Genomic DNA, 13,180 nt, shown 5'->3' with positions numbered 1-13,180 from the left:
AAATATTCCCCCTCCCCCCATAGTCGGTTTACCTGTTTTCACATTTTCCCTCCCACTTTAACCCTCCCATTTCCACCCTATATATTCTAGTGGCGTAACCTTCCCCTTTATGTAAAATCTCTTTATCCCTAGTGCAGTGCAGACCCTAAAACAATAATCCCCCACCCCCCTTTTCTGCTCATCCCGGTGTGGCAAGAGATAGAGAGAAAATACCAATATTGGAACAAGTGAACCAACTAAACATTCAGTTGTTTGTTAATCATCAAACAGTAAACACACACACAAATATAGTTCTAATCATGCCTCGTCCAAGCCGTGAAAGCTATGGTGACAGCAAGCCGCCATATTCCTACATTGCTCTGACTGCCATGGCTCTGATGCGCAGTCCAGACAAAATGCTGCCACTTTCAGATATTTACAAGTTTATCATGGATACCTTTCCTTACTACCAGAAAAACACACAAAGATGGCAAAATTCTTTGAGGCACAACCTGAGCTTCAATGACTGTTTCATCAAGATCCCCAGAAACCACAACATGCCTGGCAAGGGCGCCTACTGGACTCTGCACCCCAAGGCTATTGCCATGTTCGAGAACGGTTCTCTGCTCCGCAGGCGCAAGCGTTTCAAGCTGGAATCTGATGAGAAGGATGTTCTAGATTCTGAGCTGAATGCCCTGGCCAACATTAACTCAATGATTGCCAGTTCTAGAGTGGCTGCAGCTCCCCAGCCCCATCCTGCCACCGTCTACAATCCTTCCATGACCTACATTCATCCAGCTTACTCCTATCCTAGTTATCCAGTTATGTATAACCCCTACATGATGGCGGCAAGTCATCAACAGCCCGCCGTTGTTTCCGCCGCTCCCGTTTCCCCGCCGCTTTCCATGTCACCACCGATCCAAGAAAATGATGTTATAGTTAAAAGTGAACAGCCCAAAAAGAAATCCTTTAGCATTGATGATATTCTTGGTATTAAGTCCAGCAGCGCATCTGTTACAACTTTGCAGTGTCCTCCTTCACCATCATGCTCTAATCCATCCCCAGCACCGTCCTTCAGCTCATGTGAAGAGTCAGAACCTGAAGATTTATCCCTGTCGGGTAGCTCCAGATGGTGGACCCCGCAGGTCGCCAGCTGGGAGCAGCCAGAGGACCTAACCATCAACAGATCTGAACCAGATTTGGATCAAAAGTTTAAAATCAGAATTTAGATTTTTTGTGTCATATTTTTCTTCTCATTATTGTGATATTTTTATAAAATGTATTTGTCATTTATTATTAATATGTTTAGAGATATAATAATATAAATTTGAAATCATAAAAAAATTTGTTCTTTTCTTATTATTTGAACATTACGGCGTTGAATGGTTAGAAATATTTAGTTTAGATAGGAAAAAGATTCTATTGCAGCACATGTTTAAATATGTATTTTATTCATAGAAAGAAAATCTAATAAATAGAATTTAAGAATAGTTATTTATCGCATCCTTACATAAACATTTTCCCTGGATATTAAGATGAAAATATATAAGATGAAAACTGAGGGGCCGAAGTTTCTAAACTTGATCTAATCCAGCGTATAATAATCGGTTTCGAAGCCATAATGGAAAATTGATGATGCCGATAGTTTAATGCAACCTTGATATTCAGCGATACAAAGCATTATAGAATATAATTGCGTTACTGCAGTAACTTTTTATTATACTCTTAAATGAAATAAAGTGAATACTAGTAGGTGTTTCTAAGTCTTTCTGAACACTTCTGGCGGTTTATTATTTTTAAGCGGTTCTGTATAAACTTTTCAGTATACACTTTGCTATTACCTTTAAATGATCCAGAAAATTGTGCACATTTATAAAACTAAAACATATACACAACCGGCCTTTATATAATAACACAGAAATTCTGTTTATTCATGAGAGCAAAGCTGCTCAATATTTACAATTTTTAGTACGTCATTCGGTTAATCAATTTAAAAGAAGAGTCAAATATTGGACGGTGTTAAAAATATTTTTTATTAATATTATCACAAAACCTTTATAACTTGCTTAACTCAATCAAGAGCTATTAGTTAGTTATCGCATCGTATTATACGTTTTCCGCGAATATTAAAATGAAAAATGACAAGTTATAACCAGTTTTGTTAAACCAGAATGGACGAAGGCCCGGGCTAACAAACCTGGTATTAAGTTTATGATTTGTTATTTTCTAACGTTGAAAATTGTCTATAATACGATGCTCTACATGATTTTTCAGTATGGCTGAGAACCAGTTTTAATCTACAGTGGATAATATTCGGATTCGAAGCCATACTGGATAAAGATTTCTCAACCTATTATGTGCTTGTTATTACTCATTTTAATTCAAACCGCCCCACATCTTTTTTGAAGCAAAGCTACTATATACTATCCGTTTGTCAGTCTCTTAGAAACCATTTGGGGGATTTTCTCGGCTGCCATTTAAAAAAGATTCTGTTTTATTAGGGATTGTTCATCAGACCAATGAGTTTTCATAATTCAAAGTAAAATGAAGAGTAGATTCGCTGTCAAAAGTCTGTATTCCACCGTTGCTAAAATCTGATGTATTATATTATTGTAAAATACATATACAACAAAATGATAAAACACGCCTCTTATTACATACAGAATATAATATTTTGGCATTTATAAATAGGTCTATCAAATTGACCTTTTGTTGAAGGGAATCTATGTTACATTTTTGTATTGAAACAATTATACAGTGTGTTTTTTTTATGAGCACTTTTTTTAAAGCAATGTTACCCCACTTATAGTTATCAGAATTTAATGATTAATGGCTTATTTTCTTCGTTTTTTAAGGGAAATTATGAAACAACCAAAAAAAATTACAGTTTTTGTTGAAAAAGTACAGTAAAGTTGAAAATTAAAAACTTAGGTGACAACATCTAAAAATGGTTTTAGCGCATTTTTCTTATGCTCAAAATTGGATTTTCAGTAGTCGACTTTGGGGGGCCAGTACTTTCTCCCTGATTGAGATATGGCCTTCAAACTTTGACCTATTCTAGTACATGTCCCCAATAGTATCTGTATAAATTTATAGCTCTATATCTCAACTTTGAAGCGTTTTGCAGCCATTCTTGCAAAAGGTAGAATATTTGAACATAAGAAAAATGTGCTAAAACCATTTTTAGATGTTGACACCTAAGTTTTTAATTTTCAACTTTACTGTACTTTTTCAACAAAAACTGTAATTTTTTTATTGGTTGTTTCATAATTTCCCTTAAAAAACGAAGAAAATAAGCCATTAATCATTAAATTCTGATAACTATAAGTGGGGTAAAATTGCTTTCAAAAAAGTGCTCATAAAAAAAAACACACTGTATCTACATAAAAGTTATGGAAAACTATAATATCTTATAGTATTTTTAATTGCTGTAATTGTAATAACTTTAGTTAATTTGTTATATTGTTATTATTGGATATAACATCGTTGCAGATATCAGTCAAATCTGATATTATATCAGAACATTGTTCTATTTTTAGTGCATAAACTCTCAATTAACCATAAAATTATATAAATATCCAAGAAGTTGTAAAAAAACTTCGGTTTCTTTTTGTTATTATATTTCCTATTCTTAAATAAAGAAATATTTATAATAAAATGTTTCTTCAAAATATAAAGAGGAGATAGATGTCATATTTTATTTTCCCATAAGAAAACTAATGAACTTTTCATCCTGTAGCGGTCAGCCTCTTTAAGTTGGGAGGTTCAAACTTATTTTCTTCTCTTAGAATTGATGAATTAAAGGACATAAAATAAAGATGTGAGATGTTTGTAACTGATACTAAGATCTCTGATATTTCTCTTACAATTTAATTTCAAATAAAATGTTTTGTTGTGTTGATTTTTAAGTAGGTTAGATGAACACAGTAATAGTGTCTGACTGATTATGACGTAACAAAAAAAATTAGCCAATGAGAGCCCGTTATTGACCAATGGTAAAATTTATAGTGGCCTCTCATTGGCTATTTTTTTTTGTTACGTCATAATCAGTCAGACACTATTACTGTGTTCAGGTTAGATAACTTTCCAAAAGACCTGGAGCGCAACTGCTATTCAAAAGGTAAAATGTAATCATACCTTACAATCTACAAGCGACCATAAAGATATTTTTTAAGAGAGTATAAATATTTTCATCCCTACCATTGTTTAACACCTTGTAATTCTATTATTATTTCCTCTTATTAGAACTATAATAATTGTTAGGTCAAAGATGATAAAAATTCTTTTAGTTTAGTAATGGTCACTTTCTTTAAGGACATTTTTCATACAAGTCATGAATTAGTGTTTAGAACATCAAAGTAAAAGAAAAGAGGGGGGATTACCTTTGGCCAGGTAATTGTCTTGATTATACATCTATACTTATAAATCTATGTTTAGAACTACAATAAAGTAAAAGGAAATACATTAATTTGCGTGGATTTACACGTAGTTTTAATTTGCTTTGCCTTTTTTTGGAGAAATGGTTCTGAGATATTTTAAATTTTCAATTACACATTCTGTATTCATTTGAATCTAGCTGCATATTATTGGGCGCAAATGCAGCAATGGCTTGAATTGTCTGCTTTCTTCCAAATGACTAGAAAAAGGAATAGAAATTAATATTATCATCTTATCAGCATAAGACAGTTTTAAAAAAAACACGCTTTCATTGGATACAAAATTTGATTGATTAAACCTGATTGTTTCTTATCTTAAGTAAATATTCCTTGAATTTCTTAGAATTCTGAGAACGCGAGCACAACTACAACAAACATAAAAAAAGAAAACAATAGAAGAGGCTCGAACCCGCAACAACAAACGCGCGGTCTCCTTTTCTATCACTCTGTTTGTTTGATATTGATAAATGAAATTGGGGGATTTGCATTGTGTGTAGCATCCTTGCGGCGCTATTATAGGCTGGATTAAAAGTAGATCAGAACCTGCTAGGAACAATGCTCAACAAGGGTATTAAGCGATGCAAATCTTTTTTACTAGTGCGACATTATGTCAGTACTTGTTACTTTCAACATGAATTAGTTTTTAGTATTTTGAAAATATCTTAAAGTATTCATTAGAAGCGCATCTACTTTATAACTAAGATAAGTTCGTCTGTCCGATCGAGAGTGATAGCAAAATGACTGTAACTTGGGATCAAATAATGTATGTTTAGCAATGCTTTATTAAAAAAATTTTGTGCTTTTCTTATCTTATACATTTTTTGGTCAGTTCGTTCATCCAGAATTAGGGGCTAGAATTGGATAAAGGGGGTGAATATGGGGTATCGTTTTTTAGCCAGCTGGGGCTATCACTTTATTAACATGATACATAAAAATCATGTCTAACATCCAAGTAATAATACATTGATTTTGTTATGATATAATAACGTATTTATAATCGGAAATAATAAAAAGAAAGGCGAAAACATGAGCTGTTTCGCGTGTCTATTGAAAGATATAATAATACAACATCCACATTATCAAACCTTTTCCAATTCATTCTTATTATAATAACAAATAATATAAAAGAAAACAAGGTCTATTCTGTCCAGAAGTAACGAAGCAGAAAACACTCTAAAAACCTTTCTTGGGGAATACAACTGAAATCTGAAGCTTTACAAAGTGTCTTTAAAAAAATAGCCATGTGACGTCATAAAATGAGGTAATTATCCATCTCTTTTTTATGGGTTTTCTTTCCCACTTTTCCTCTTATCCATCTTTATTATGACGTCACATGGCTGATTTTTTCAGACACTTAAAGATTCTAAAATCTGATTACAACTGAAGAAAAGAAAAAAATATTGGTAGGCAATATCAATGATCTTTAGTAATTTTGTTAGAAAATACATTTTGTTTTAATTGATTTATGTTTAAATTGATTAAGCTACAGTCACTTATACGTTACTTACATTGATGGAGCGACAGACTGACGTACAAAGTTAAAGAGTAGCCGCACAACTAATAATCCAGTACTTAGATATGGTGAGAACCGTGACAAAATTTAAATCCAGCTCCAAACCTTATCAAATAAAGGATGGACAATGGGAATAATGGGCAGAAAGGAAAGCGGAATAAAAGGTGAAACGGGTGCGCCAAGCTTTGTCGGTCAACCGAGGCATAGTTTTGTCCGTCTTGTCTCTCTTTAAATAAACTTAGGGCTCTAACATCCAATAGACAACAAGTCTTCGACTTATTTCGCCCTTTTTATCTAGCAATTTTTTAGTGGGTATGAATTATACACAAAAAGTCTTATTAAGCAGTGCTTGGAAGGAGGGTGAAGGAATATTAGGAAGTATTGCCTCCCCCTTTTTTCAAGCACTCCACCCTTTGTAAATCGCTGTACACGCCACTTGCCTTGTTCTTCACTTAATTAAAAAAAATAATATTGTGTATTTGTCAAAGAAGAATTTATTTGAGAAAATAATATAAAACACATCCTTAAAAAGCATATACAAAATGTGTATAAAAAAAGATATTGATGACAACTCTAATAACTTCTACTATATAAACTATCAGAACTAAAGTATAAATAATGGATGTTCTATTGTTTATCTCAGTGTGTGTTCATAAAAAAGGTATCGAGTTCTGTTCCCCGCCTATTTTACAAACTTTGTCAATTCTATATTTTTAGTCTTGAAATTTTTGTTTGATAGTGTTTTACTTTTTATAAATTACATTGTAACCAGTTAGATAATTGTTCTGGTAGTAACTAATGAGCTAATTATTAATCAGTCAGATAGTTGTAAATGCTTTTCCAGTACTGTTTCGAAACCGATTTATATCCGCTGGATTAGAATCAGTTCTCAGCTATACTGAAAAATCATGTATAGCATCATATTACAGACCTTTTTCCACGAATATCAAAACAAAAATCATAAAATTAAAGCCAGTTCTGTTAGCTCGGGCCTTCGACCCCTCATGGCTAACAAACTGGTTTTAATCTTATATTTTTATTTTAATATCTGCGGAAAGCTGTCTATAATACAATGCGATAGATAACTATTATTTTCATTAAATACATAGAGGTTTAACAGAGATATGTTTAGGTCACAGGTTCATTTCTTTATACAAGTGTCCCAAGTCAAATATATGTTTTTTGATATTTTATTACAATGCTTGTTTAGCATTTAAAATACAACAAGGATGACAACATCCATAAAAGCGAAGCTCTGAAACGGTAGGACAAACGGACATTAACACTTGTATAATGTCAGAACTGAATAATCAGAATGCGAATGTATAAGAGTCAAAGCAAAATTGTAAGTAAAGTTGTTGAAAAACTGCTTGATACAGGATAATGATTATGGACATACTTACATTTTTAGGACTTGATTATAGAGTTGCTTCGCTTATAATATTGTACTTTGTTGTCCCAGGAATCAGTATACCAAAAATCAGACCAATCGGATAATTAGGTCACATACAAATTTGTTGTTAAAAATGTAAAAATAAATCAACATGTTTAAAATGGACGTACGGAAATTCTGGTAATGATTAAAGAGTTGCTACGCTTTTTAACTCGTACCTAACTATTACAGGAATCACCATGCAAAATTTGAAATCAATAGGACAATTCTAACATGCCTAAATTAACGAAAAAAACTATTTAAAAAAGTAAAAAAAATCAACATGTTTAAAATGGACGTACGGACATTTTAGTAATGATTATAGAGTTGCTACGCTTTCTAAATCGTACCTAACTACTAAAGGAATCACCATGCAAAAGCTGAAATCGATAGGACAATTCTAACATGTCTAAATTAACGAAAAAAGCTATCCGTGACGGACGGACGGACGTACGGACGTACGGACGGACGGACCGACCCTAATTATAGAAAAGCTTCGCTTTTAATAATAAACAAAAAAAGTTTTTGTATTTTAAAATACTCATTTGTTATTCACTTGCAAAACAAGAATGGTAACATCCATAAAAGTGAAGTGCAAAAAATAATCTATAATACAAAGTAGAACGATGTCTGTCTGTCTGTCCGTCCGTCCCTTAAGATCTCGGTAACCACTGAACCGATCGGATTCTACTCTTCAGGGAATATTCCTACTGGTCCTGTGGTGGTTTTAGGCTATTTTCTATTTTTTTTTTGTAGAAGATTTCCTTTAACGTATTTCGCAAAAAAAAAATTTTATCACCTCTTGGGGCAAAGCCCCTAGAGACTAGGGGAGAAGCCGCTAGTATAATATAAAGTAGTATGTTTTATTTGTCAATGGCTGAAGATTTTAAAAATTACTTAACCGATTGAGTTCTACCTCATGCTAGGGACGCAACCGCTAGTTAATTTTTAGAATACCAGCACTTTTAGTTTAAATTACAGAGACAAATATTTATTGAAAATCTAAGCAATAATCTAATACCTATACCATAGTAAAAATGGTAAAAATGAACAAACTAGATATTAATACATGATCAAAGATATTCTACGTTTAAGAAATTAATCCTAATCGTTCCAAGAATCACCATTTAAAACAAAAATATATATTAGTTTTTTTTGGTTCTTGGGATAATTTTTTGGCATTTAAACTAGAATTTGACTTACTATTTTTTTGGATATATGCATTTCTGAAATTACGTTTTTATGAATTATAATTTTACTTTACAAAATCCAAAATTTTGAATTTTTAAAGATAGATTAAATTTGCGAGTGTATATATTTAAGAATTTAAGCAAGAACAAAAAATATGTTAAGTAAGGGGTTACCAGATTTTTAGGTAGGGGGAAATTAGGGGGTATTATTTTTTTTCAGGAGTATGGAGGGGAGGGGGAATTGGTGTTTATTTTAGACAGTTGTAGTAACCAACCCTTTGATTGCAGGTCCTTTTTAAAATATATTATAATGACTGACAATGTCATTTTTTCATTTTTTTGGCCATTTTGCCATCCTTGAAAGTAAGTAATTGACAATTCTTATGTGATAGTTAGACAACTCTTTGATTGCACGACCTTTATGTGGAAGTTATTCAATTTGCAGTTGATCTGGTTGATAATTTGTGTCTGTGTCAAAGTACTCCCCCTACTTTTACTATTAACCTAATTTTGTAACTTTCAAGAAGCACTCTAATTGTATGTATTTATTATTTAAAACAATTTATCGTTGACAATTGCTAATTATCAAATAGTAAATTTTGGTTGTTTTAGGCGCTCATTTTGCAAAGGATGCCGCACTACAAGTTTTCACACTGAGCCCTGTAATTTTCATTAAAAAACGAAACGCTTACATGGGGAGTGAGGAATGGTTGAGGGGGCTGGTAGAGAAGAAAATTAGGGGGGGGGGGGGAGTGTTCGAAATTGGTGACTGAAATACTTTTGTCCTTTTAGTTGATCCATCTTAAGTGTAACTAAGTCCTATTTAGCACTGTGCGCTAGTATTTCAGATCTTTTTAACTGTGCGCCAATTTTGAGATTATATCCCTTCATTAAAAATTAAAGATAATTGTTTGTCTGCTATGTAAGAGGTATTTGATGCTTTATTATATGAATATAATTTTCAGGGAACCTTATTAGTTATTATATGTATATTAAAAAGCGAGGCTAATACTAAACTATGGTGTATACAAATCTGAAATTATTTGTCTAACCGAAACCGTCAGCAAAATTTAATTTATAAAAAAATGTCACATTAGGTTTTTATTGACATTATTTGCCAAATTTTCAATTACTTATCGTTTGATATTGCTGCGCTTATTATGGAACTATTTGTGCAAAAAATCTCATAAGATCGAAAATGCTTTAGAGTTTACATTTTTAAATAAAAATCCGGTAAAAAACTATCTGGTGTCCCCAATTTTCTTAACAAAATGTCCTTACATTGTTCTATTTAATGAATTCTAAAGGTGTAGGCTCCTGGGGAGAGGGACCACGCCCTCTTCTTAAAAAGGGAAATGGGCAGAAATATTGGTTTATGAAGGGGGGGGGGGGATAAGAAGGGGTCCTATGATAATATCCTAGAGATTAAGAACAAAAGAAGAAAAGAAATACAAAACTGAAAATAAACAAGATATTGAAACCTTTAAAGGGGTTACCAGATAACCGACCCTAACCTCCTTTCCCTCAAATAAATAAAAAAATATATTTCTCCCCCCACCCCCCACCCTCCACCCCGTAATAATATAAACTCTTTGAATTTGACTTAGTTTTGCTTTAGTTTAGAATGGCAAATATTTTCTATTTGAAATAGATTTAAATCTCTGTTATGTAGAAAATGTTTTTCTTTGTATGTGGTCATCATACGAGTTTTTCTATTAGACAAATTAGTAAAAGATTATTAACTTGAAGCTTTTCTTAAATCGATAGATAATCCTTTTGAAGATGGAACTGTTAATTACTAGATGCTAATTTATTGCATTAAAGATAAGCTTATATATTAGATAAAACCAAAACTTTGAGTAAAATGGACGTTTGGACCTATAGGTATAGATTTATTCTTACTTTCCTAAATTTACGATTAAGCAGGGATATAATGGGATAAGACAATGGCAATCAAATTGCTTACATCCAAAATGATGATACACAAAATTACCTCTTTTGTAAATTACAATTAGTTATTGAAAAGTCTGGACTTAACCTAATAAACAAACGATTAAAGTTCAATAAAAGTCCCCAAAGTTTTTGAGCCAACGAATAAGAAAACGTTATTATAAGCCTTTAAGGACTAGTGTAATAAACAGCCTTATGTTCCCTCCCTACCTGCGATTAAGGCTATCTGTTGCAGACGTCCGTACAGACAGACACGCTCTGTATGTAGTAAGGATTCAATTTAAAAGTTAAAAATTTAAAAATTGTGAGCAAAGCCACTTGTTTACTCCATATTTTTTTCCAATATTGAACCATTACAAGAATAACACTTGTAAGCGCAGCAGTAGGTACAACTATTGGGTTAGCAATGGAGGACACGGATATACTTTCTAAAATACTTAATTCACAGTATTACTTTTTGTAGCAAAGCAACTCTACAATTTAAATTAAAGTCTGTCAGATGATGGAAAATTAGAGATTTGCCAGGCTGCAATTAAAAAATAGATGTTCGATATCTTTTGAAATTAATGTGATTCACTCGTCTGCAATTTGAATTTTTTTGTGAAGATTCCCTGATTTATGTAAAACTACTTTTTTAACTTAAATTATCTGTCCATGTGTGTGTATGTGTATTTTCTTGATATTAAAAAATATTCTTTACTTATGAATTTTGATATTTAAAATCAAAATGACAGAATTTTTTTCAACAGGTGTCATATCTCTGTGCATAGGTCAACAGGGGTGTAGAACATGACATAGGAATTCAAACTATTATTGATTAATGTAGATATTATTTAGTCCTATACTATGTTTTTGTAACGCAGTCAAATAAACATAAAATGTATAATTTTGTGACTAAAAGATCATCAAAAAATGATCCATAGCTTTTAAACTTACACTGTATAAAGATAATTATGGCAACGTCCAAGAATGGGGAAGACGTACAGACATATCCTAGTTATAGAATAGCAAAACTGAATGAACACCAACTCATATTCAATAATATTGCTTTGCTTATGCAGTGTTTTACTCAGGGGTGCAAGAAACAGAAAGGGGGCTAAAAAATATAACACCTCCCATCCCTCTATTTTTTTTATTCTGATAATTAATGATTAAGGCACTTTTAAATAATATTTTCAAAAATTCATGAGAATAAAATTGTTTAATGCTGTACAAGAAAAAAATTCCCCATATAAATTTAGGTAACGTTACTTTTTCCCTCATTATTTATGTATGATAGCGGGAGATAATAGACCACTTGTAGAAGTACCTTCGCTACAAAAATTCGACTTACAAAACTATAAACAACTTTGCTTTTACCTACATCTCTGAAATCAAACACAAAAACATGTTGGTTCATGGAACAAAAACTATTTGTTAAATGTTAAAATTTGCAAACTAAAATGATTCTTCATAATCCATCAAATAATCGTGTTTTACACTATAAAACACATTTTATTAAATCAAAATAGTGTGTTTATACTTTAAGAGTATGATTACACTTTTGATATAAATTTGTATGTGTTGGTATATCTCTAAATTATTTAAATCAATTAGATTTACTTTTTTGGGAGGTTTTGTAATAGTTCTTACTTTAAACATATTTTACCAAATTAAGTAGCGGAGGTACTGTATAACCTAAGCATGTGCGCACGTCAGAATCAATCACTTTTTCTTTCGAGAAAAAAAAAGTTTATCAGTATTTGCTTAAAATTTAATGAGCTATCTAACAATGTCATAATTACTTATTTATTGAAAAATGTACCAATAATCTTACTAGGTTTTATAATAGTTTTGCTTCATAAGAAGAACATTTATGTAATGTTTTGTTTAAAATATTAAATGAATATCGATAAAATAGAAATTAAATGTATGATCTTTGTTCCATAGTACAAAATTATTTTTCATAATAAATCATTTGTGATATAAAAAATTTTGCTAGATTTTCCTTATGCAAAAATATTGGATGTAAATTTAATAGGGATATTTTTAATTTATGATATTTTTTAAAACCTAAAAAATCTAGTACATTAAACAAAATTTTTTACATTATATTTTTTTTTTTGGGGGGGGGGGTACCTAATTTGTCTACCTTCCCTACCTAAAGAAGACATTAGAAAAACATTTGCTTGGTTACAATCATAACATAATTCTTGAATGTACATGTGCTTGTTTCTAAGGGCATTTACATTTGATAATACTGATGTAAATAATAATAATATATTCAGATATGTATCTAATTAAATTAATTATCTTTATGTTTGGCCGCGCCTGACCGTGCAGCAGTGAAACCTGTTGTGAGTAAATACATAATCAGCTAATTAAAACAAGTGTTAAAATTTGGTGTCTATCTATTGCAGAAAAAATAATTTTGTTTAATAGCAAAAGGGATTTTTACAGGGATCATAAGGGTTAAGACAATGGAAGATAAATTGCTGTACATCCCCAATGTTGACACACAAAATTATTCCTCAGTAGATTCCAATTAGTGGTTTAAACGTTTGGACACTCAACTTAATGAACAACCAATCAAAAATCAATAAAAGTCCCCATGGTTGTGAAGCCAACGAATAGGAAAACCTTATTATAAAACTTTGGGGACTAGTGTAATAAACAGACCAATGCCCCCCCCCCCCTCCTG

General features: G+C 31.7%; 1 protein-coding gene across 1 annotated transcript; it reads left to right on the top strand.

Moving 5' to 3' along the window:
* The first annotated feature begins 244 nt into the window (after nt 1–244).
* Nucleotides 245–1,318, top strand: LOC145303746 (uncharacterized). Its single transcript, XM_080145351.1, has one exon. The coding sequence runs from the start codon at nt 300–302 to the stop codon at nt 1,206–1,208; it is 909 nt and encodes a 302-aa protein (XP_080001477.1). The 5' UTR covers nt 245–299; the 3' UTR covers nt 1,209–1,318.
* The last annotated feature ends 11,862 nt before the right edge of the window (nt 1,319–13,180 follow it).

Source organism: Acartia tonsa, chromosome 2 (genome assembly GCF_053477335.1).
Source record: "Acartia tonsa isolate MP-2025a chromosome 2, ASM5347733v1, whole genome shotgun sequence".
NCBI lineage: Eukaryota > Metazoa > Arthropoda > Copepoda > Calanoida > Acartiidae > Acartia > Acartia tonsa.
This window is presented reverse-complemented; position numbering and strand designations above follow the sequence as displayed.

What these genes read in the sequence shown, in the direction of transcription:
- LOC145303746 (XM_080145351.1), top strand. Translation starts at nt 300, where the DNA reads ATGCCTCGTCCAAGCCGTGAAAGCTATGGTGACAGCAAGCCGCCATAT.